Below are 25,834 nucleotides of genomic sequence, written 5' to 3' on the forward strand. Positions count from 1 at the left end.
TCGCCCACGTGGCTGGTGGGCGCCGCTCAGCCTGTGATTGGTCGGGGGGAGCAGGGCGGGACGGCCGAGGGGCGGTTCCCGGGCCGAGGCCGCAGGTTGATGCAGGCCAGGGTTCCAACGCGGGCTGCTTCTGTTGGCAGTTGTTCCGCTGCATTCTTCCCGGGACGAGGTAAGGGGTCTTGGGAGGAGGCCGCCCACCACACCTTCCTCTAGACCCCGCATCTCGGGAGGGAGCTTGGATTTCTGTCTTGACTGCTCAGGCGGGGCCGCTGCGGGGGCTGGGCATCCACCTGCCGAAGCCACGTGGCGCAGAGTGGTCTGGGGCTGTGCGGGGGCCGCTCCCTTAATGGCCCCCGGCGCTCGAGGTCCCAGCTGAGGGGTGACGGCGTTATGGGCTGTGCATCTATCTCCACATCTCTGTGGAGAATCCAGGATGGAGGCGTCCCGGTGGCGGGAGGCCGCCTGTCGGAGGGCAAGAGGCAGCCTGGGCACTGGCCCTGAACGCCGAGGTGAGCAGACAGCAGGAGTGAAAGGCGTTTTGGAATGGCCAGGTTTTGCTAAGCAGCACTGGACCGGACGGTGCACCGGTGCACCATCTGCAGCCCCAGAAAGGCCAAAATTGGGCCTGCACTTACAGGCACGCGAGAGCGAAAGGGGTTCTGGGTGGGTGGAGAGGCGCTACCTCCCACCCTTTCCGCGTGCTGAGGACGGGGAGAAGAGTGAATCACATGTGTGCCAGGTCCTGTTCTAGACTCTGGAGAACAGTAAGGGACGAAATCTGCCCTTATGGAAATTACATACTTCCTAGTGGAATGCTTTTCACACAAGATTTCATTTCATTCTCACAGCCCTAGGAATTGGCTGTTCTAAGCCATATAAAATTGGGACTTGAACCCAGTTCTGACGCTGGAGAAAGCGATTTTAACACTATTGTGTTGTCTAGGTAGGAGGAACAGAATGGCTTATATTTGTGGCGTAAACCCAGAACTTTTTAAGAATTGGTAAAGTGGGGACGCCTGGTAAAGTGGCTCAGTGGTTGAGCGTCTGCCTTTGGCTCAGGTCATGATCCCGGGGTCCTAGGATAGAGTCCTGCGCTGGGCTCCCCACAGGGAGCCTGCTTCTCCCACTGCCTGTGCCTCTACCTCTCTCTCTGCCTCCCATGAATAAATAAATAAAATCTTTAAAAAAAAAAAAAAAGAATTGGTAAAGTATTGGCACTGATGATAAACGTAGACATTTGCAGCATGTGTGTGCCTCTTACTTTCCTCATTGAGTTCTTGTGAGGATTATGTGAATTATTGTGTCAAGTACATAAAATATTACTGGCACACAGGGAAGTGCTACATAGAGTTTAGCTGTTCCTGTTTTATCTAGGTTTGGGGATTTTGCCCCTCTTCCTACCAGCAGGCTTAACAGTCTACTTAAGACTACTGGAATGAAGGCAGATTTTTCTTGAATGGTTCTTAGCTATTTATGCGTTCAACTAAAATATGTTTTTAAACATCTGCTAGCTGCATCCCTGCTTCAGATCATTGGAGAGAAAGCTCTGTTCAGAAGCTTGATTAAGTAGATGCAAGATAAATGGCTAATTCAGAGGATACACTCCTGCAACCTACTCATCTCTAGCCTGTTGGTTCTGTTTTGAAAAAGGCAGGGCAGATTTCACTTTCTGAGTTGTCTGGTGTCTAACATCATGATTGCCTTGGGGTCACGGGAGTGTACCTGGGCCTGCGTGTGTAATTATTAACCTCGTTGTCCAACTTTCTGTAGACAGCCTTGGCACCAGCTGTCACCTATCTCAAGTGGTCTTTGTGTTTGACCTTGAGTCTGGCTGCCTTGATTTTCCTCTGGTGCAAGTGTTAGTGATGATGTTTTTCTTCCTGCCTTGGAATACTGACAGGGAAATCCTGAGTACCCCCTTGCAAGAGGATATCCAGAGAGAGTTTGGAAGTCTGTTCTCTGAGCTCTGATACGGTTTGCCCGAGAAAATCAACTCTGTTTTTTTTTTTGTTTGTTTGTTTTTTTGTTTTTTTTAAGTAACTATATCCTCCGCACGGGGCCTGAACTCAGACCCCAATATCAAGAGTTGCATACTTTACCAACTGAGCTAGTTAGGTGTCCCAGAACTCAACTCTAAGAAGGATGACTTCAGGAGAGGTAATGGATTGTTTCATTTTTTTCCTCTTTTCTCTATTTTTTTTCCTCTTTGCTCTCTCTTTCTTTTGGCCTGTAGTAGACAGAGGACCCGTCTAAGTGACCCCAAGCTTTGTGGCCTTGGGAAAGTAGGCCCTAGCTATTGTCAGATTGTTGGATGAATGGACAAGACTGGAGCTCTGGTTAGGGCAGGGTTGTGTGTAGTGTTCAGCATATTAGCTCAATCGATGTGGACCTTCCTAAGCATCAGTTTCCATTCTGTAAATTGAGATCTTGCATCCCCACATCTTTGAGCTGTGATATTTTCCTCAGAGCAAGAGAATTACTGGTCGGTCACCTGTTTGACGTCCAGCTCTCCCCTTGTTCCTTTTTTTTTTTTTTTTTTTAAGATTTTATTTATTTATTCATGAGAGACAGAGAGAGACAGAGACACAGGCAGAGGGAGAAGCAGGCTCCATGCGGGGAGCCCAACGTGGGACTCCATCCTGGGTCTCCAGTTGCAGGCCCTGGGCTGAAGGCGGCGCTAAACCGCTGAGCCACCAGGGCTGCCCTCTCCCCTTGTTCCTAGTAGCAGAATTATATTCCTTTGGAACTGGGGCCACCCTGGATGTGGTAGTGACCTCTTTAGGGAATACCTAGATGCAGTTTATGTGGGAAGAGGGAGAATAACTATTCTAGAGAAAACCTAGAAACCAGATAGGACTCAGTAGAGGAGAGGTAGACCATTTGCAATTTCGTGACCCAAAACTTTCTCTTACTTCTGTAACCAAGACAGGTTCTGAGTTTGACTTGAAAGAGTGATGTCCTCCATGCCCAGAGAGCCCAAGAATAAGTTGAAATGTATTTTAGGCAAGTAGTAAGTATTTTTAGAGGGCCTGAGAGAGCTACAGCAAGAACATTACAATCTGCCAGGGGAGGCCAACTTTATACAAATAACTGTATGTAACAAGAAAGTGATTACAAAGCTGAGTGTGTTGCAAATGAGGACAGGATGCTAGGAGAGTATATGACAGAAGGGTTTGAGTTTGCCCTGAAGGAGTCATGGAACTGTGCCCATTGGGGGCAGCAGGTGTAGGGGGAAATGTTTTAGACATAGAATTTAGATTTTTTTTGGTCTTTTTTTTTTTAAGATTTTATTTATTTCTTTGAGAGAGAGAGAGAGAGAGAGAGAGAAAATGAGCAAGGGATGGAACATCTGGGTGGCTCAGCAGTTGAGTGCCTTCAGCCCAGGGTGTGATCCTGGAGTCCCTGGATTAAGTCCTGCATCGGGCTCCCTGCAGGGAGCCTGCTTCTCCCTCTGCGTATTTCTCTGCCTATCTCTGTGTCTCTCATGAACAAATAAATAAAATCTTAAAAAATAAGAAAAAAAAAAAAAGAGAGAGAGAGAGAAAATGAGCAAGGGAGAGGGAGAAGCAGACTCCCTGTGATGTGAGGCTCCATCCCAGAACCCTGGGATCATGACCCAAGCTGAAGGCAAATGCTTAACCAACTGAAACACCCAGGCACCCCTGGCCTTTTATTTTATGTAAGACAGGAACCGAGGTCAGGACAGGAACTCCTATGCTGACCTCGGTAATGAGGATAAGGTTTCTTGAATAGTTTAGCAAATGATTACTCCTTCATGGTAGAAGTGCTTCCATTATGAAAGGCAGAGGACTTCCCAGTGTTGGGTTGAGAGTCAAGAGAGATGTCCAAGGACAGGCTGTGTGTGTGTGTGTGTGTGTGTGTGTGTGTGTGTGTGTTAAGAAGGAAACAGCATGTTCGGGACCCTGGGTGGCTCAGGCAGTTAAACTCCTGCTTTTGGCTCAGGTCATCATCCTGGGGTCCAAGGATAGAGCCCTGCATCAGGCTCCTTGCTCAAAGGGAGTGTACTTCTCCCTCTGTTCCTCCTCCCAGCTTGTGTGCCCTCAGGCTCTTTTTCTTGCTCTCTCTCTCTCTCTCTCTCTCTCTCAAATAAAGTCTTTAAGAAAAACAACAACAACAACAACAACAACAAAAACGGAAGCATAGCATGTTCTATTCAGCTTTCTCCAGGAGAGGGGCTGGGGCCCCAGCTTGGGGCTCTGGAATCCCAGACAGCGTGTGATCTGCCAGCCAGGCCAGCAACTCCTTTTAGCCTCATGTAACTCTTGCCTCTCTCCCACTCTTGGGTTCAGTTGTGACTGCATGAAAAACCTTTGGTCTTTGAACCAGCGTATAGGAGGTCAAGTCAGCTTTCCTTGGGCTTTGTGGCAGAGTGAGAGTGTCAGAATTCTAGCAGTGGACGCTCGCTGTCTGGTTTCTAACTTCTCCAGAGGTTGCTACTCAATGGTGGCCTCAGGGCCAGGTGAGGGTGCCATGAAAACTCCAAGTTAGGCCTCCTCTTCTCTCCTGGTTCCTTCCTCCCAGGAAATGACCCACCTGCAGCATGTCAACTTGCTGAAGTCTCTCCCACCTCAACAAAAAATCTAAGAATTGACCATCTCTTCCTTTACTGCATTTGTTGGCTCCTCATGCCTCCTATGTCTCTGGTTTTTCTTTCTCATCTATTTGGACTTCCTTTGCCTCTTAAATATAGTGGTTTTCAGGCTATGTCCTTAGCACTTTATTCTTCCTATTCTGTGTGTCCTCACTGGAAAACTTTGTCTTAAACTACCTTAATGCTGCTGACTCATTATTTTATTTCTAACTCAGATCTCTGTACTTTCTTTTAATCCTAAATATCCATTTGCTGACAAGCTGGACCTCTTACTTAGCATATACTTGAATTCTTGTGCTAGGCACTGGGGTAGCAGTGCTGAGCAAAATGGACACCATCCCTGGCTCTGAGGAGCTAATGACCGAGAGAGGAAGGTCATTAATTAATTAATTAGAATAAAATCACAGAGTGTTAGGACAAACTGAAATAGCTCTGAAGGAAAAGAACAGAGCCAAGAGGGCTTATAGCAGAGCACCTGATCTACTGGTTGGGGGAGAGAAGGGTCAAAGGTCTTTCAAAGGAGTCCCTGAGGGAAAGGTTTAAGTCAAGATCTGAAGGATGAGTAGGTGCTTCCTTGAAAGTAACTCTAGACTGTCCTGGAGAGTAAAAGGCTACATTTTGAGGGAGAGGGTGGAACCCTGATGTTATGTGATAATACATCTACTTTTCAGGCTGCCCCCTTTTTTAAAAAAAATATTTTATTTATTTATTCATGAGAGAGAGAGAAAGGCAGAGACACAGGCAGAGGGAGAAGCAGGCTCACCGCAGGGATCCCAATGAGGGACTGGATCCCTGATCTTGGGATCTGAAGGTAGACGCTCAACTGCTGAGCCACCCAGGTGTCCCTCAGGCTGCTCTCTATTCTGAGGTGGCTTTGCTGTGGCCTTCCCTTGCAGCTACAGTGGTACATGGGGCTCTGTGGAGGTGGGAGTTGTGGGTAGAATTCTCCTTTCATTTTACCACTACTTAATATAAAACTTTTTTTTTTTTTTTTGAGTGCTCTGTAGCTTTCATCAGCAATGTATTTTCTTACCCTAATACTCAAATACTGGCTTTGTTTGCTCAATTTTGTGAATGCTTTTGAATTTTGATGATTATATAACTCAAGATGACTTTTTTTTTTTTTTTTAGATTTTATTTATTTGACCGAGAGAGCACAAGGAAGGGGAGAGGGAGAGGCAGGCTCCCCACTGAGCAGGGAGCCAGATGTGGGGCTCCATCCCAGGACCCTGGGATCGTGACCTGAACCAAAGGCAGATATTTAATCAACTGAGCCACATAGGTGCCCCTCAAAATGACTTTAAATCTTGCTCAACCTGTGCCTATGAGCTTGTAATATAATGTATATGAAAAATCCTCAAGGTGATATTTTTCTTTCTTTTTAAAAAATTTTTTTTAAGGTTTTATTTATTTATTCATAAGAGACACAGAGAGAGAGAGAGGCAGAGACACAGGCAGAGGGAGAAGCAGGTTCCATGCAGGGAGCCCACGTGGGACTCGATCCCAGGACTCCAGGATCATGCCCTCCGCTGAAGGCAGGCACTCAACCACTGAGCCACCCAAGGATCCCCCAGGGTACATTTTTCAAGGCAAAAAAAAGTGACCTAGCAGTAGAAGATTGAGAGTTAAATTTGAAAATTATTCCTTAAAAAAAAAAAAGAAAGAAAGAAAGAAAAGAGGGATGAGTAGGTATTAGGGAAGAGGGAAAGGAACAGTATTCTGGACCAGCAATGGCATTTATAGAGGACCTGAGACAGGTTGCAGCCTATTGCATTTAAGAAAGTCCCATGGCACCTGAAACTCAACACATGGAAAATCCAACTCCTTGGTTTTTCCCTTAAAGCCTATTTTTCTATATTCTTTGTCTCTGCACATTATGGTTTAAGCAGAAACCCTAGGTATCACCCTAGATACTTGTGATGTATCAATTTAGCTAGGCCAAACAACCCCCCACCCTGCTACCCAGGGATGCCCTGCATCCCCCTTCTGGTAGGCTTCCAGCCAGAATGGGCCAGGAGGAAGAAGCAGCTGTTTTGTAGTACACACATCTCCCAGTTATTCGATCAAACATGAATTTAGGTGCTGTGGTGAAGGGATTTTGCAAATCAAACCAATTAAAGTCCTAATTGGTTAGCTTTGAGTTAATCTAAGGGGAGATTATCCTGGGTGGCCTGATTTAATCAGATGGAATCCCTTTAAAAGAGGTCTAGGCATCCCCTGGGGTCACAAGTCCTGCCATAGCTGGGCCTGCATTGCTTCCTTCTCTCCCCAGGATTGGCCTGACCCTCGCTAACTGCCTGCCCTGCTGGCTTCAGGCTTGCTGAGCCAACACCCACAATTACATAAGCCAATTTACTAATTTCTTGTACTCAATCCATTTTCATATATTTATCAATATGACATGAATATATTTAAAGGATATGTATTTCCTATTGATTCTGCATCTGTGCTTGACACCTGACTAATAGAATATTCCTTCTATAACCAGTCATTTAGCAAATCCTGAGATTGTGCTGCTTTAAAAGTTTCTGTCCTTTTGTTCTCTCCTGTCTGTTCCAGTGCATCTGGGTTCACATGAGCCCCACCTCTTCTTGCTTGGATTACTCAAATTCCCGTTCAGCTGATCTCTCTGTATCCTCTGAGGTCCTCCCACACCAAAGTTTATTTTCGTGTCATTGCCCAGAGTTTTCTTTCTTTCTTTTTTTTTTTTTAAGATTTTATTTATTGGGCAGCCTGGGTGGCTCAGCGGTTTAGCGCCGCCTTCAGCCCAGGGCCCAATCCTGGAGACTCAGGATCGAGTCCCACGTCGGGCTCCCTGCGTGGAGCCTGCTTCTCTCTCTGCCTGTGTCTCCGCCTCTCTCTCTCCCTGTGTCTCTCATGAATAAATAGATGAAATCTTAAAAAAAAAAAAAAAAGATTTTATTTATTTATTCATGAGAGAGAGAGAGAGAGAGAGAGAGAGAGAGAGGCGGAGACACAGGCAGAGGGAGAAACGGGTCTCCAGGATCATGCCCTGGGCTGAAGACGGCGCTAAACCACTGAGCCAGGGTGTCCAGGATCACCACACTCTGGGCTGAAGGCGGTGCTAAACTGCTGAGCCACCCGGACTGCCCCAGAGTTTTCTTTCTAAATGATACATCTGATCTTGTCACTCCGCTTAACACATTTTAATGGCTTCCCGAAATTCTCAGGCAAAAATTCAAAAGACTTAGCTTTTTTTTTTAAGATTTTATTTATTTTTGAAAATTCTTTTTAAAGATTTATTTATTTATTTGAGAGAGAGTATGCGTGCATGGGGAGTGGTAAGCAGAGGGAGAGGGAAAGAGAGAATCTCAGATTCCCCACTGAGCACAGAGCTTGATATAGAGCATGATGTGGGGTTCGATTTCACAACCCAGACATCATGACCTGAGCTGAAACCAAGAGTAGGATGCTTAACTGACTGAGCCACCTAGGAGCTGAGCCCTGAGCCCCTTAAAGATTTTATTTTTAAGTAACCTCTACATACAACGTGTGGCTTGAAATCACAACCCCAAGATCAAGAATTACCCTAAAGCACCTCTCCAGTAGTACAGGTAATCTATACCAGTATCCCCAGCTCCTCTTTTCCATATATTATAGCCCTATTGTCATTCATCTCACCTATACATAAGCTATAATCATCAAATTCATTGTTGCTGTTATTATTTTGAACCGTTATCTGTTTAACTTAACAATTGGAATAAGAAAAATAAAAATTTTATCTTCTCTCCATTTATTCCTTCTGACATTCTTTAGGTAGGTCTGAGTTTATGACCTATATCACTTTCTTTCTGAAGAATTTCTAGCATCTGGCAAGTCAGGTCTGTTGGTAATAAATTCCCTCAATTTTGCTTGTCTGGTAAAGCCTGTATTTCTCCTTCATTGTAAGGGGATAATTTTGCTGATGTAGAAGTCTAGGTTGGTGGGGCTTTTATCTTTCAGTGCTTTAAATATTTCACTCTGTGCTCTTTGTGCTTGCATGGTGTCTGAGGAGAAATTCAATGAAGTGAACTTCCTCATATCTTTGTTCCTCTATAGGTAAGGTGTTTTCTTTTCCTTGCTTCAGACTTCTTGCTTGATTTTTTTTTTTAAGGATTTTATTTATTTATTTGAGAAAGGGAAAGTAAGTGAGAGAGAGCGAGGGAGCAAATAAGCAACAGAAAGACTGAGAGCACAAGTGAAGGGAGGACCAGAGGGAGAGGGAGAAGCAGGTTCCTCACTGAGGCTCGATCACAAGACCCCGAGATCATGATCAAGGGCAAGACGTTTCACTGACTGAGCCACCCAGGCACCCCTTTCCTTGATTTTCTTTGGCTTGATTTTCTGCAGTTTGAAATATAATATAACGTGACTAGGTATAGTTTTTTTTTAAAGACTTTATTTATTTATTCATGAGAGACATAGAGGCAGAGACACAGGCACAGAGAGAAGCAGGCTTCATGCAGGAAGCCTGATGTGGGACTTGATCCTGGGACACCAGGATCCCTCCCTGAGCCAAAGGCAGATGTTCAACTGCTAAGCCACCCAGGCGTCCCCAGGTGTTGAGTTTTAAAAAATTTTAATTCTAGTATAGTTAGCATACAGTGTTATACTAGTTTCAGGTGTAAAATATAGTGACTCAACAATTCTGTACATTTCTCTGTGCTCATCATGATAAGTGTACTACTCTTAATCCCCTTTGCCTATTTCACCCATCCCCCTCCTTACCACCCCTCTGGTAACCATCAGTTCATTCTCTATAATTGAGGGTTTGGTGGTTTTTGTTGTTTTTTTTTTTTCAAAGATTTTATTTATGTATTTGAGAGAGCACAAGCCAGGGGGAGGGGCAGAGGTAGATGGAGAAGCCGACTCCCAGCTGAGCAGGGAGTCAGATGCAGGACTTGATCCCAGGACCCCGGGATCACGACCTGAGCCAAACACAAATGCTCAACCACTGAGCCACCGAGACGTCCCGGTTTTTTTTTGTGTGTGTGTCTGTCTGTGTTTTAAAGATCTTATTTATTTATTTGACAGAGAATGAGAGAGGGAGAGAGCACAAGCAGGGAGAACAGCAGACAAAGGGAGAAGGAGAAGCAGGCTCCCTGCTGAGCAGGGCGCCCCGACGTGGGGCTCAATCCCAGAACCCTGGGATCATGACCTGAGCTGAAGGCAGATGCTTAATACTTAACTGACTGAGCCACCTAGGCGCCCCTAAATTCCTGTTCTGATAATTCCAAAATCTCTATCATCTGGTTCTGACACTTGCTCTTTCTTCAAACTATGGTTTTGTTCTTTAGTATACCTTGTAATCTTTTGTTGAAAGCCAGATGTGTGTGCAGTTTTACATTTATCTGGTGAGATGTTAGGTTGTATTTTCTGTTTGTGGAAACTCTAGGTGACAGAGGTTAACATTTTCTTTGGTGTCCTTGTTTTGTCTCTCTTGTTATCTTTAGGTTTCTAAATACTTTTTTTTTTTTTTTTTAAGACTTCTTAAATAGGGTCTGAGACTTGTGATTCTTTCTGTTACTCAGTTCTCCCTGTTATCACATAGGAGCATTGTACCACCTACAGTGGTCAAGTGTGTGAGAAGAGAGAGTGTTCTATAGTCCTGTGATTAGTTCTCAGACTTTTTTTTTTTTTTAATTTATTTATGATAGTCACAGAGAGAGAGAGAGAGAGAGAGAGGCAGAGACACAGGCAGAGGGAGAAGCAGGCTCCATGCCCCAGGAGCCCGACGTGGGATTCGATCCTGGGTCTCCAGGATCGCGCCCTGGGCCAAAGGCAGGCGCCAAACCGCTGCGCCACCCAGGGATCCCAGTTCTCAGACTTTGAATGAGCCTGTACCCCTGGACCTTCACTAGTGCTTCTCAGGCTCTTCTTACCTTCTTTAAATGAAACAGGAAGGTTAGGAAGGGCTGGAGTTGGGTATTTACCTTTTCCCAAATAAGTTAGATTCTACTAAAACCCAAATGGCTAGGCTCTGGTAAAATAGGCTCTTTTGAGGACAGGCCTTGTTAAGAAGAACAGGGGGCTCTGGGTGTACTTCAGAGTGACTACTTTTCAGGGCACCTGGGTGGCTCAGTGGTTGAGGGTCTGCCTTTGGCTCAGGTTGTGGGTCCTGGGATCAAGTCCCATATCAGGCTTCCTGCATGGAGCCTGCTTCTCCCTCTGCCTATGTCTCTGCCTCTCTCTCTGTGTCTCTCATGAATAAATAAATAAAATCTTAAAAAAAAAAAAAAGACTATTTTTTCCATTTCCCTGTCAGAAGTATTAGAGGATTTTCCTCTGATCTTCACCCTGAGAACCTGGTGGACTCCTGAAGGTAAACTCAAAAGTGTGGCCCCCACACTCAAGATCGAATCCCCTTGGAATTTTTATTTGACTTTTTTTTTTTTTAATTTTTATTTATTTAGACAGTCACAGAGAGAGAGAGAGAGAGAGGCAGAGACACAGGCAGAGGAAGAAGCAGGCTCCATGCACCGGGAGCCCGACATGGGATTCGATCCCGGGTCTCCAGGATCGCGCCGTGGGCCAAAGGCAGGCGCCAAACCGCTGCGCCACCCAGGGATCCCCCCTTGGAATTTTTAATTTGTTCACATTGAGCTTCCAGCAATTTGTCAGTTATAGTTTAAGTTTTCCAATGGTACTTACCCAGAGGAAGGCTTCTGTTCCCAGCAAGCTGTCATTCTCTGTACTTGCCTGTCTCTCCATGTTTAGGGATGGTGGTTTGCCCTGTGACCTCAATTCATTGATGGGTCTAAGAAGAGTTGCTGATTTTTAGTTTGTTCAGCTTTTTTCTTGTTGGAAGGACAGGAGTGACAGTTTCCAAGCTCCTTACATGTCAGACCTGCCTTAGTTTTTCAAGACATGGATACCAGAACCCAGTTAGAGGCAAGACTTCTAAAGTAAATCAGGCAGAATTAAAATCCTGGCTTTGTCACTGGCTGTGCATGTGTGATTTGGTAAGGTTACTTTCTGTGCCTTGGTTTTCTCATCCATAAATGGAGTTAGATTAAAGGGTATTTATTTCGTAGTATTGTTGTGAAGATGGATTCAGAAAATGCACATCAAGTCCCAAGCAAAGTGACTGGCATAGAGTCAAAGCTCGGTGTTAGGTGTGATCATCATTATCTGGTCCCCATGTGTCCTGTGTGCCGTTAACACTGGCTCTTCTTCTTCTTCTTCTTCTTCTTCTTCTTTTTTTTTTTTTGCCTGGAATGTCTCCTCTACCTAGCTAGCTAACTTCTACTCATCCTTCAAAACATTGTTAATTTCTTGTTTTCACAGAATGTGTTCAGAATGTCTCAACCATTTTAGATAAGGTAACCATATAATTTATCATCCAGATCAGGACACTTTTGAGAGTGAAAGGGGCTGCTATTCATAATCACACCAGGACAGCAGTCCTAGGACAACTGGGAGATATGGTCATCTCACTTTTAGATGCTGCTTCTCTGGTTTCCCACTGCCCTCACTGTCTGTCCACATCATTGTTCATGCCAAGGATGACATGTCCACACTGCCATCCTTGTTGCTCTACTTGTCATTTACTTTCCATTCTGTAACTCCTTGAGGGCAGGCATGGTGCCTCACTCACAGCCATGGCCTGGGATCTTCCACAGGGCTGCATGCACCATACACGTGCACACACCACTCACACACACACAAATAATGAGAGTGATCATGCCACATTCATTTCTACCTTTGTCTGTAATTGTTCCTACTTTGAATATGATCCATGCCTTCTCCCTCCTTCAGATAAATCTATCTTCTGGGGCTCACATTCCATCTCTTCTGGAAGCCTCCTTTTCTTTTTCTTTTTTTTTTTTAATATTTATTTATTTATTTATGATAGACATAGAGAGAGAGAGAGGCAGAGACACAGGCAGAGGGAGAAGCAGGCTCCATGCCGGGAGCCTGCCGTGGGACTCGATCCTGGGACTCCAGGATCGCGCCCTGGGCCAAAGGCAGGCACTAAACCGCTGAACCACCCAGGGATCCCTGGAAGCCTCCTTTTCCAGCCGTGCTCCCCCATCTCTGCTTTCTCTCATCTCTTGTACTTACCGTTACTGTATAGATTATATTCCGTTACCTGGGTAGGCTGTTCTTCCCCAGTTACACCCAGCTCAGGGTGTAACTGACAGGCACTGTGGACACAGGGACAGGCACTGTGTTGTCCCTTTTTCCAGCGTCTCCTACAGCATGATCCAGCACAGGGTTGGCTACCCCAGGTACTCAGGAAACATGTTGGCCTGGCTACTTGGTCTGGTGCCTGTTCACTGGGGCCTTCCCAAGCCTAGTCAAGTGATGCTAGTGGCTGGTGAAAGCAGAGGTTCTATAATGAGAGGTGCTTAGGGCCTCAGGGGCAGACTTTGGTTTGGGGGACAATCCTCATTTTCCTTCTGTTCCTTAAGTCCACAGCTTTGTGTGTGAGCAATATGGAGGCTGATCTGTCTGGCTTTAACATCGATGCCCCCCGTTGGGACCAGTGCACTTTCCTGGGACGGGTGAAACACTTCTTCAATATCACAGACCCACGCACTGTCCTGGTACCAGAGCGGGAGCTGGACTGGGCCAAGGTCATGGTGGAGAAGAGCAGGTAAGCAGTTACGGGAAGGGACTGGAGGCGCTGGGATCACACTGGTAGATCCCCTGGAGAGGAGGTGGAGACTGAATATGAGGGAAAAGGCAGAGCTCTCGGGAAAGAGGGAGCAGGATGACTTGGGGTGAGGGGCCTGGGAGGTAACTCTGTGTGTTGTCATTGGGTGGCAGAATGGGGGTCGTGCCACCAGGCACCCAAGTGGAGCAGCTGCTGTATGCCAAGAAGCTGTATGACTCAGCCTTCCACCCTGACACTGGGGAGAAGATGAACGTCATTGGGCGGATGTCCTTCCAGGTCCCTGGCGGCATGATCATCACGGGCTTCATGCTCCAGTTCTACAGGTAGAACCTTGGAGCGAGGCAGTGGGCAGTGTGTCCATGTGGATCTGCTAGGCAGGGAGCCATATTATGATGAGAATAATAACCATCTTTATGGACCTCTTCCCAAATACCAGGCACTGTGCTAAATTCTTTCTGTGTGTTACCTCATTTAATTTTCTCATCAGCCCTACAGAGAGACACTATCGTCATCTCCATTTTATAGATTAAGAACCGAGGTTCTAGAGAGGTTATGTAACTTGTCTAAGTTGACACAGCCAGGAAATATGGGTGCCTGGGTGTTAACTTGAGGTAGTTGTCTCTAGAACTCTCTCAATGAATAAGCCATCCTAATCCCCTCTTTAGAAAGTACTTATTCAACAATGAAATTTTAATGTATATTTATTTTAGAATTTATTTTATTTATGTACTTTCTGCAGAGAGAGAGCACGTGAACGGGGGGGGGGGGGGGGAGGAGGACGGGGGCAGGGTGGCCACAGGGAGGAGCAGAGGGAAAGGGAGAGAGAATCCCAAGCAGGTTCAACCCCCAATGCAGAGCCTGATCTGGGGCTTGATCTCACAACTCTGAGATCATGACCTGAGCCAAAATCAAGAGTCAGGCACTTAACCAACTGATCCGGCCAGGTGCCCCTAATGTATTTTTATAATGTGATGTCCTAGTAAAAAATATGAGATGACCTCCCCCCATACCACCCTTAAAATAGGAAGACCTTTTCAGCCTGATGGAGAGAGAATAAACTTTCTCTGTAGCTACTGGATATTTTATTCCCCTTCTCCTTCCTCTCTTACTTCTGCTCCCCTCCCCCATGCATCTATTTGTCCAGTTATTGAGCCAGGCCTTGGGCCTGGTGTTGAGAATATAAAGACTTAGCCCCTCCCTTAAAGGAGCTTCCAGTTTTGTTGAGGAGACCAACAAGTAAACAGTTATAGCCCAGCTTGCTAGGTGGTAGGTCAGAGGGAGAATATGGAGTTGTGAGAGCAGGGAGCACAAAATGACTCACTGTTCCAGGAAGGGCAGGGGAAGGGTCACGAAGGTTCCCAAGAAGAAGTGACCTCTCAACAGAGCAATATTTAGCCATGTATGGAAGGTTGTGTGTGTGTGTGTGTGTGCGTGTGTAGATGCTCCAGCCTATGCAAAAGCCCTGGTGTGTGAAACAACGTGGGAACAGTTTGGGGAACAGCAGGCAGTCTGGTTTGACTGGTGTACACCAAGGCCTCCCTTCCATTGGACTCTTCTTTGCCCTCTGGGCCTCCTTTATGGTAGGACGATGCCGGCGGTGATCTTCTGGCAATGGGTGAACCAGTCCTTCAATGCCTTAGTCAACTACACCAACAGGAATGCAGCTTCCCCCACGTCCGGCAGGTAGGAGACTGGAATTCTAGGCTGTCCATCTGGGTATGGAGCATGTGCCTGTCCTCTTGTCTCCAGGGACACAGCCCTTCTGAAGGGCTCTCAGGCTGTCTTTGGGTGAAGGTCACACAGAGCTGGTGACCAAGCCCCCCTCTTAGGGTTTGCAAGTATTTTCTGTGGCTAAGAGAATATTTTCCTAGACCAAAGTTCATTCATTCATTCATTCTCAAGTATTTCTTTCTTTTCTTTTTTTTTTAAAGATTCTATTTATTTATGTATTTATGTATTTATGTATTTGTGTATTTATTTATTTATTTATTTATTTATTTATTTATTTTTTAAAGATTCTATTTATTTAAGAGAGAGAGAGTGAGCAAGCAGGGTTGGGGGGGGGGAAGGGAGAGAGAGAAGCAGACTCCCCACTGAGGAGGGAGTTTGACAGGGTCTTGATCCCAGGACTCTGGGACCATGACCTGAGCCAAAGACAGATGCTTAACTGACTAAGCCACCCAGGCACCTTCAGCTATTTCTTGAGTAGTTGTTAAGTGCCAGGCATGGTTCTAGGGTCTTTATTCTTGTGGAATTTAAGGTATTTTAAAGCAAACAAGCACTGTAATCTTAGCTTGTGACTCCTGCCATTAAGGAAGCAAACAGGTGACAGGATAGCAAACAGAAGAGTCCCTCTTCTTCTGTGTGGATGTGCTGGTTGGGGAAGTCTTTTCTGTGTAGTGCATGTTTCTGCTGATTTCTGAAGGATAAAGATTTAGCCTACAGGAGAATTCCCTGGAGAGGGAGCAGCAGCATGCAAAGGTTTTACTTTTTATTTTATTTTATTTTATTTTTTATTTATTTATTTTTTCATGCAAAGGTTTTAAAGCAGTAAGAGTTTGGCATGTTTAAAGTACTGAAAGGGGGCCAATGGGACTGGAGCGTTGTGTGTGTGCTTAGGAAGGGGATGTCACAAGATGAGACTGGGGAGAGTGCTCATGAGCTTCTCAGGCATGAAGCCTCATTTCCAGACTTTCTCAATCAAGCCATGGTCTTGCCCTCAGCTGGCAGGGCTCCCCACTCCCAAGCGTGTCTCTCCTCCACTAGGCAGATGGCCATTTCCTACATCACAGCCACAACCACTGCGGTGGCCACTGCTGTGGGCATGAACATGTTGACAAAGGTACTGTGTGGGGCTGCTGTGGGCATGGTGGCCACTAGGTGGCAGCAAAGTCCTAGGGAAAACATTCCCCCTCCCAAGCCTGGCTTTGCCCTTGTTTGGGTGAGTTGGATATGGCCAGAGCCCAGCCAACTAGTGGGAAATGTACCAGAACTCTCCCCAGGTTGTTCTTTCTCGGGTCTTTGAGGGAATTTGGGTTCCTAGACTAAGTGTCTGAATATGCATCAGTAGTGAAGTCTGATTACATTTTGTAGTCCTTAAGCCCCCTCCCCTCCCATCTCCAGTGAACTCTGTTGTTCCCTTCCCCCAACAGAGAGCTCCACCCCTGGTGGGCCGCTGGGTACCCTTTGCTGCTGTGGCTGCTGCTAACTGTGTCAACATCCCAATGATGCGACAGCAGTGAGTATGGGGATCCCTTTTACAAACTACAAGGTTAGTGGGGCAAGGGCAGGAAACCATGGCAGTGGGTGGCTTTTGGGGACTGAGGTGGGTATGGGGAGGGTCGCTGGGCTGCACCTCTGAAGGGTTCCAAAGGATTGGCTGCTCCAACGGTGATGGCCGTTGGGAGTGGCAGGTGACTTAAGTCTAATCCATGATGAGTATTGTGGGAGTCATTGTTTGGATGGTGTAGGATGGCAGGGAGTGGGGTGGACCTATGGGGATTTATATAAGATCATGTCCTTTCAACTGCAACTGTATTGAAGTTGTTAACTCTGCCTACTTCCAAAGCCCTGGTTGATGGCTTACAGAATGAAATGTAGCAGAGGGAGGTGTCCAAAGATAGAACAGAGCCAAGAAGCTTTGAAAGAAGCCAGAGGAATAGATAGATGTTTTCCAGGCACCTGGCTCTAAGCTTCACAGCAGGAAAGGTAAAAGGAGAAACCCGTGTGTCTTGCAGTTCTTGTTTTTTGACTAGAGAAAGCATGGATATTCCTCTGCTGTAAAACTTTTTTTTCTGCTGTAAAACTTAATGATGTAGTATACTAGTATACATAAAGCACTCACGATAGCGCCTGGGAGATATCACATGGTATGTGTTAGCTTTTATTGCTCCCATCACCATCATCATCGCCTTCATCACCAACACCAGTATCCACAAGCCACATTTTCTTGGGACTGCTAGCAAATGGGTACATTTCACAACAGCTCTTGCAGAAGGAGCACACTACCAGAATAGTCATGTATACACACTGTTCCTCTCCTCTTTCCCTCCCCCATCCAGGTGCTCCTTCCCAAGAAAGGAAGGAACCCCAGCCACCTACCTGGTCTGGGGTTGAGTGCTTTCAGGAACTGGCCTGAGAAGAAGCACGGCTAGTGTTTGTGGAACAGTCACTCTGTGTCAGGCGCTGAACTAAGCACTTTGCAGGCATTGTCTCCTTTAATCCTCACCAATCCTATGACCTGGGTGCCATGTCTGATCCCCATCTTGCAGGGGATGATAACTGAGTCTTCAGAAGGATTGGGGAACTTGCTGCAGTTCAGAAACTTACTCTGCAGTTTGAGGATTCAACCCAGGCAGTCTGAGCCCCGGCCTAGCTCTCTTAGCCACTGCCCTAGATCACTTCTGAGACACCACTCACTGAAATGCAAAAGGAAGACCAAAGGGCCAGGCTACAGGAGGTGGCTTCCTAGAGCTTGGGTGTGCTTGGTCCCCTAGTGTGTCACCTCACTGGCAGGCTTCCAGGACCCCTTTCCCACGTCCAGCAACTCCTGTCCATGTTTAGGGAACTCATCCAGGGCATCTGCGTGAAGGACAGGAATAACAATGAGATTGGACATTCCCGGGTAAGCAGAGGCATCCCTTTGGGGTGGGAGGAGGGAATTCTCTCTTATACCCTGTCCTGTTCTTACTACTCTGATTAGAGCAGGCCCTCGTTCTGTTACAGGATTCCCCTGTTTCCATTCTCATTCCCCTTGATTTCCCTACATTTCTTGTTCAGAACAGGCTTGTCATATCTTTTCTCCATCATTTCTGGTCCTGAAGCCATAAAAGTCTAGCTGGGTGAGAACACAGCCCCTGGTGGATCCATCCCTTCCCCTTTACCACCTCTGACTTGACTGTGACCCTTGACTCAGCCCTTTGATACAGCCCATGGATACTGAAAGGGTCATTCCTGACAATTTACTCTTTTCTTTCCTCAGAGAGCTGCGGCCATAGGCATCACCCAAGTGGTTATTTCTCGGATCACCATGGCAGCCCCTGGCATGAGTAAGATAGAGAAGCCCTCCCATCCTGGCAGTCCCTGGAACACATGATGGAGGCCTTAGCCACACTTAGCTTTTGGATGGGAGGTGGGGCCCCAGCCTCTACAGCCATGCTTCTCAAACTTTTCCCACCACAATAAAAAAATTCCTTGATGTGATAGAGATTGTAGCTAATGCTACAGTGGTAATCATTTTACAGTGTATAAATGTATCAAATCCACATGTTGTATATGGTATACCTACATAGTGCTGAATGCAGAAACCCATGAGAGAACCACACTGTAGATCTTGGAACATCAGTTAATCAGAGGTCTAGGGAAGAAAGTTCTTTTCATTCCACAGATATTCCTTAAGTACCTTCACTGTGTTGGACACAGTGCAGGGTGCCAGGAAGACAGTGGTAAAGAAAATAAATCCCCTGCCCTGGTTTTGCTTCCAGCAGGGATATGTTTCAAAGTAGGATACGAGATTGGTTTGCATGAGCCTTCAAAGATTTGAGTTTTAAGAAGGACTCTTTGGGCCTGTGGTACATGCCCTATTAGAGGTGTGCAGGGGGAGAAGTTTGGGAAGCACCCTTCTGCTAGGTCTTGGGGGACGTGACCATGCCTTCCATTCCAAAAGTATTTTCTGGAGCTTTTGGGGAGGTGGGGGGAATCACCTGGTCCCTGATCTGATTTTGGAGAGTCTTACAGCCCTCCCACTGGGTTCTCCCTGGTCTCTTCCAGTCTTGCTGCCAGTCATCATGGAAAGGCTGGAGAAGCTACATTTCATGAAGGTGAGTGGGGTTCGCTTTTGCATCTCTTTTTCCCAGAGCCCCCCAGCCACATCTACACGTAAGAGTTCCTGATCCTCATCCTTCCCTCTAGTAATTGGCCTTCATCTCGCTCAAGAAGGGCCCATACCAAACCCTGCCAGCTGCCTGCTTTAGATGCCATAGCCTGTTGCTTGGCCTTACCACAGAGAGCGAGAGGAGCCCCTCTCTCCTTTCCTTCATGGCCAGGAGTTTTGTGCCTGTGGGTTTCCAGCTGGCTGATCAGGGGTAGGGCAGGTGTGGGGTTCACATTAAGAACCTTCGTATGTCTTATGTGGGTCTTTCCTTTGTTTTTGTGCAGAAAGTCAAGGTCCTGCATGCCCCATTGCAAGTTCTGCTGTCTGGGTGCTTGTGAGTAGCATGTTTTCTTGGTTTGGGTCCTATGGTCCTAAGAACTATCTTCTTGTGTTTCCCGTGCTGGAGAACATGTACTCCTTTACCTGACTTCCAGAGTGCCTGAGCGCAGAACACCTGTGGGCCATCCAGAGAGCTCTTGCCCCATCTATGTTGAGGGCACCAGGCTGGCTAGGCCTCATGCACACATCTGCACGTGTGGGCTCCCTCCTGTCCTCTGACCTGCAGACTCAGGAAGAGATGAAAACCACAATACAGTCCCACCACAAAAAAGAAATGATAATTCTAGGGGTGCCTGGCTAGCTCAGTTGGTAAGGCATGTGACTCTTTTTTTTTTTTTTTAAGATTTTATTTATTTATTCCTGAGAGACACTGAGAGAGAGAGAGGCAGAGACCGAGGGAGAGGGAGAAGCAGGCTCCATGCAGGGAGCCTGATGTGGGACTTGATCCCAGGTCTCCAGGATCACGCCCTGGGCTGAAGGTGCCACTAAAACGCTGAGATACCCAGGCTGCCTTGCATGCGACTCTTGATCTCAGGGTTGTGAGTTTGAGCCCTATGTTGGGTGTGTAGAGATTACTTAAAAATAAAGAATAAAAAATAAATAAAAATAAAGAAGTGATAATTCTATGACAGTGACAGAGGTGTTAGCCTATGCTCTAGTTGTCACATTGCAGCGTATCACTGTATTGAATCAGCATGTTATACACCTTACCTGTACACAATGTTGTACATCAGCTATATCTCAATATAAATAAACTAAGTAAATAAATAAATAAATATACTGAGACATAAAAAAAATGAGGGGACAGCCTGGGGCTTCAGGTGTCCCAACCTTACACAAAAGGAAAACACTATTAGTCACGGCAACGTGCTTCGGTGCCTGCCAGTGACTGGCCACATCCTAGCATCAGTAACCCTTTGTGAGGCCACGGGGCTAATGACAGCAACAGAAACAACCAACACATGCAGAAGGTGTTCTGTGTGTCCCCATTGTGCTCATGCTCTACATCTATAATTTCACTTAATCCCCTCTGCCCCAAAGGTCTAGGTCCTGTCATCATCTCCTTTTACAAATGAACAACCCGGGGCACCTAGGTGGCTCAGTGGTTGAGCGCCTGCCTTTGGCTCAGATTGTGATCCTTGGGGTCCTGAAATCAAATCCCACAGGGAGCCTGTTTGTCCCTCTGCCTATGTTTCTGCCTCTCTCTATGTCTTTCATGAATAAATAAATAAAATTTTAAAAATAAAAATAAAACACAAACGAAGATCCCAAGGTTTGGTGAGATGAGACTTGCCCAGGGCTCTGTAGCTCATAATTGCTGGAGTTCAGGTCGGATTCCCGACAGTTTCACACACCACGCTACCTTCTGCTATTGAGTCACCCCTGAGTGAGTGGTTCCTATAGGTTGAACACCACAGCAGCCCTGCAGAACAGGCACTCGTGTCCTCCCTCTGCTGGCTCAGGGCTCACTTGCCCAGGTTCACACAGCAAGTGAGTAGCCGATTGGGATCTGAACCCTGTTCTGTCAGATTCCCATGTCCTGTAAGATAGGGCTCTGGCCCTGAAGCATCTGAGGACCTTAGAAATACTATAGGCCCTTCCCCAGGCCTACTGCATTAGCGTTGCCTCTTTTTTTTTCTTTTTTTTTTTTTTTAAGATTTTATTTATTTATTCATGAGAATACACAGAGAGGAGAGAGAGAGAAGCAGAGACACAGGCAGAGGGAGAAGCAGGCTCCATGCAGGGAGCCTGATGTGGGACTCGATCCAGGGTCTCCAGGATCACACCCCAGGCTGTAGGCGGTGCTTGAACGACAGGTGAATGTGGGGTGAGGGATGGGAGGTAGAGGAGGCCGATTTCATGCCATGGCAGAATGAATATCCTGGCACTGAGAGGCCAGGAGAAGAGTTGCAGGAAGGGGAGCCATGGGGCAATGTGGAAGGCAGGGTAGTGATGGGCATCTCCCTACTTCCTTTGGGGGGCTCAGAGATGGGGTGTGAGCAGGTCTGTAGGAGATGTCCCTAACGATTTGTTTCTTCTTCTTCCAGCCTCATCTTTATGGTGCCAGTGGCATGTGGGCTCTTCCCACAGAAATGGTAATAGTTCTTTGCTCCTCATGTTACCAAATGCCCTGTTCCTGTTCCCCCTGACCTGCCTGCTGTCCTGAAGCAGACCAGGATGGGCAGGAAGGGCACCCTTTGCCAAGGACAGGTGCCTATCAGCCTAAACTCTGGGCCTCTTAACTCTGGATGAATGGTAAACCAAAACAGATCTCTCAGGGGCAGAGGGATGAGTTGCTCCCTCCCAGTCGAGGAAGGGCTGCCCTGGAGAGAAGTAGGGGAACAAGAGACTTTCTGTCCCCGTTGGTTGGGTTGTTAGACACATCTTCTCTGGCTAGATCTGGTCCTTGAAATTGAACAAAGGGATAGGTACTTATTCTGGCTTGTGTTCACTTGGGGCTGGATGACTCGGACCTCTCTACTTCCCTTGTATGCCTTGGCAGGGAAGGAGTGTGCAAAGTGATGATGGAAGAGGGAAACAAAGCATCAGACTGGGGGAGGGAGAGGACTAGCTCCAGGAGACTAGGTGTAGCTTGGATGTACACCAAGAAGATACCAGGTTCCTTTGCCTTCCTACTCATATTTCAGTATCCTCTGCAGACATTGCCTGGGTTCAAGCACTGTGCTTATAATCTAACAGAGAAGATGGAAGTTTAGCAGCAGGGAGAATACAGTCAGGCCTGAGTAGAAGAAAAAGCAACATATTATGTTGTACAGGGGCCATTAGTTCTGATGCGAAAATCAGGAAGGGCTTCTTAGAGGTGGCATTTGAGTTAGATTTTATCTGCTGGTAATTTGCTACTTGTCCAGTTGGCATGCCCATAATCCCCTTCTTTTCTCTTTTCAGTGAATTGTCAGTTTCTTATCTGGAACCAGAACTCCAGGACACTATCAAGGCCAAGTATGGAGAACTTATCCCTTATATCTACTTCAATAAGGGCCTCTAAATGCCCCATCCCAGCAAGGACCAGTCTGCACCCATACTCACCAGCCTTTCCTTAGCTGCCTTGTACACCTGTGCTCTCATTCCTCTGCCAAAGGGGCGTGAAAGTTAGGGTGCATTTGCGGGGTGGGGAGCCTCCTGTTTTCATCCAGGCACCTGGGTTATTGGACTCCAGGGGATAGAAGTGAACAAGGGGAGCAAAGGCCAAGCCTTCTTTCTGCTATACCCTTAACCACCATCCCCTGGAGACCAGGAGCTGAAACATCCTGGGGAGAAGTTGCTGGAACCTGGGGGGAGATACTCAAGCAAACCATATGAAAAAATTAGGAAACCTTTGGGATTCTAGTTCTAGCCAGGACGGGGGAAGAGCCCCTGGGACTAAGGAAAGCTCCTACCTCTGTTTCTTCTTCCCTTCTTCCTCATCTGTGTCACAATACAGAATATTTGCCCCTGTAATTCTAGCTAACCCAGGAAGGGAGAGAGAAGAAGTCTTTGTCCCCTTGGGGCTCTTCTCCATTCTTCCCCCTTCTTGTCCCCAGTGCCCCCTTGTCAGAAGGTGTCTTTGGGAGTGCTGCTAGGCTTGGGTTGATCAGGCATCTGGGAGTTCTTAGTGCTAAAAAAAAAAGGCCATCACATGAGGCTACAAAGTTTCATGGTGCTCTGAGCCTGTAACACTGAATCTGTTCTCCTGTGCCAAAATCCTGTCCGATTTTACATCTCTGTGTTTAAAAGATAAGTCCACTAACTATAAGTAAGAAGGATTGTATGGAGGTATTAATTACACATTTTAGTGGGTATATTTTCCTAGCTGCCTCTCTTCCTCAGCCCATTGGGCTAAACACCAAAGACTGGTGTGTACTGAATAGGAAAGGAAAGTTTTATTTGGATATCTCTGAGGAGTAATCAACCAGGACCAAAGAGCCTGGAAGGACACACAGCAAAGTGCAGCCATTTATCCTTTTCCCTCTCAGCTGCTCTAGGTGATTTTTCAGGCTCAGGAGGTTGGGGTGGGGTGGAAGGGGACCATTGTGGCTTACCTGGGATCAATCTCTGTAATGAGTTCTAATAGAATTTACTGACCATTCAAAGGATATCACTGTGAATCAAATAAATTTCTTGAAAGAGCACAAGGAACTGTCTGCAGACTGAGTTAATAAAGCCGGAACGAAAGCAGGATCTGGTCTGATTTTGTCCTTGGTTTGGAAGAGGTTGCAAGAACTGTAAGGGGAACTGCTCTGATGCCTGGAGGCCATTGTTTATTTCCCATTCTACAAAGGAAAAGTCCACCCATCTTTGTTGGAGACTCCAAAATGGAAACTGTTGTTTCAGAGCAGTAGTTGATGGACTATGATGCCAGGGTCCAGAGTCACTTGCTACTTGTTTCTGTGTGCCTGGAACTAAGAATGTTTTATATTCTTAAGCGGGGGAGGGGAGACACCAAGAATATGTGGCATGCAAAACATAAAATATTTGCTTTCTGACCCTTTATACTAAAAGTTTCCCCTACTCCAGAGCCATGTTTTTTGTTTTGTTTTGTTTTTAAGATTTTATTTATTCATAGACACAGAGAGAGAGGCAGAGACACAGGCAGAGGGAGAAGCAGGCTCCATGCAGGGAGCCCGATGGGACTTGATCCCGGGTCTCCAGGATCACACCCCAGGCTGCAGGCGGCGCCAAATTGCTGTGCCACCGGGGCTGCCCCAGAGCCATGGATTTTAGAACATGTGTCAAAGAGTCCTGTAGATGGTTTGTTAAAACACAGATTGTGAGTCTAGTTATGTTTCCTGAGGGAGGCAAGGGAAACAAAAGCAAAAATAAAGCATTGGTACTATATCAAAACAAAAAGCTTCTGGGGCGCCTGGGTGGCTCAGTCAGTTAAGCGTCTGTCTTTGGCTCAGGTCATGATCCTGGGGTCCTGGAATGGAGCCCCACATCAAGCTTATATCCCACATTTGGGCTCCCTGCCCAGCAGGGAGTCTACTTCTCCCTCTACCCTTCTCTATTGCTCGTGCTTTCTCTCACTCTCTCTGAAATAAAAATCTTAAAACAAGCTTCTGCATAGCCAAAGAAACAACAAAACTAAAAGAATGAGAGAAGATACTTGCCAATGACATCTGATAAAGGGTTAGTATCCAAAATACACAACGTATTACAGTTCAACACACACAAAAAGCAAATAATCCAATTTTAAAATGGGCAGAAAAGGTTTCCATCGGTAGAGCATGAGACTCTTTACCTTGGGGTCATGAGTTCAAGCCTCACATTGGGTGTGGACATTAATAAAAAATGGGCAGAAGACATGAACAGACATTTCTCCAAGGAAGACATACAGATGGTCAACATAATTCATCATCAGGGAAATGCAAATCAAGACCACAATGAGATAATACCTCAAACCTATTAGGCTAAAATAAAAAATAAAATAAATAAAAAATATATGAGAAAAACGTGTTGGCAAGGATGTGGATAAAAAAGAACTCTTGCACTGCTGGCGGGAATACAAATTGGTACAGCCACTATGGAACTGGAAACAGTATGGAGGTTTCTGAAAAAATTAAAAGTAAATTACCACATGATCCAGGAATACAAAAACACTAATTCTTTCTTTTTTTTTTTTTTTAAGGATTTACTTATTTATTCATGAGACACAGAGAGAGAGAGAGGCAGAGGGAGAAGCAGGCAGGCTCCCTGCAGGAGCCTGATGTGGGACTCGATCCGAGAACTTCAGGATCACGCCCTGAGCCAAAGGCAGATGCTCAACCGCTGAGCCACCCAAGTGTCCCCAAAAACACTAATTCAAAAAGATATATGCACCCCTATGTTTATTGCAGCATTATTTACAATAACCAAATTATGGAAGCAGTCCAAATATCCATGAAGAGGTGAATGGATAAAGAAGATGAAGTATATATATGCAAGTGAATATTACACAGCCATAAAACAAAATGAAATCTTGTCATTTGCACAACATGGATGGATCTAGAGAGTATAATGCTAAGTGAAATAAGTCAGAGAAAGAAAAATACCATGATTTTACATATAGAATTTAAGAACCAAAATCAATGAGCAACAAAAAAAAAGGAGACAAAACAAAACAAAAAAACATTCTTAAATACAGAAAACAAACTGATGGTTACTAGAAAGGAGGTGAGTGGGAGATGGGTGAAATAAGTGAAGGGGATTAAGAATACACATACCATGATGAGCACTAAGTAATGTATAGAATTGTTGAATCACTATGTTGTATACCTGAAACTAACATAACACTGTATGTTAACTGGAATCAAAATGAAAAAAAAAATGTGGTACCCCATCCCCAGAATTTATTATGTAGGTCTGCGGTGGAACCTGAGAATGTGCATTTCTAGTAATTGCCCAGTGATGTGGT

At 46.0% G+C, this 25,834-nt stretch overlaps 1 protein-coding gene across 3 annotated transcripts; it reads left to right on the forward strand.

The window, feature by feature from the left end:
- The first annotated feature begins 14 nt into the window (after nt 1-14).
- SFXN2 (sideroflexin 2) lies at nt 15-23,576 on the forward strand. 3 transcript variants are annotated; one of them, XM_025467053.3, is made up of 12 exons: nt 15-169; nt 13,027-13,211; nt 13,385-13,555; nt 14,817-14,915; nt 15,999-16,074; nt 16,385-16,470; nt 17,796-17,856; nt 18,214-18,280; nt 19,002-19,051; nt 19,389-19,438; nt 21,492-21,539; nt 22,351-23,576. In XM_025467053.3, exons 2-12 carry the CDS (start codon nt 13,051-13,053, stop codon nt 22,448-22,450), a joined length of 969 nt encoding a protein of 322 aa, XP_025322838.1. In that variant the 5' UTR covers nt 15-169; nt 13,027-13,050; the 3' UTR covers nt 22,451-23,576. The 3 variants fall into 3 exon arrangements, with proteins under 3 accessions (XP_025322838.1, XP_025322839.1, XP_025322837.1); XM_025467054.3 differs by lacking the exon at nt 15-169 and adding an exon at nt 187-509; XM_025467052.3 differs by lacking the exon at nt 15-169 and adding an exon at nt 1,820-2,157.
- Nucleotides 23,577-25,834: the final 2,258 nt, after the last annotated feature.

Source organism: Canis lupus, chromosome 28, assembly GCF_003254725.2.
Source record: "Canis lupus dingo isolate Sandy chromosome 28, ASM325472v2, whole genome shotgun sequence".
Taxonomy (NCBI): domain Eukaryota; kingdom Metazoa; phylum Chordata; class Mammalia; order Carnivora; family Canidae; genus Canis; species Canis lupus.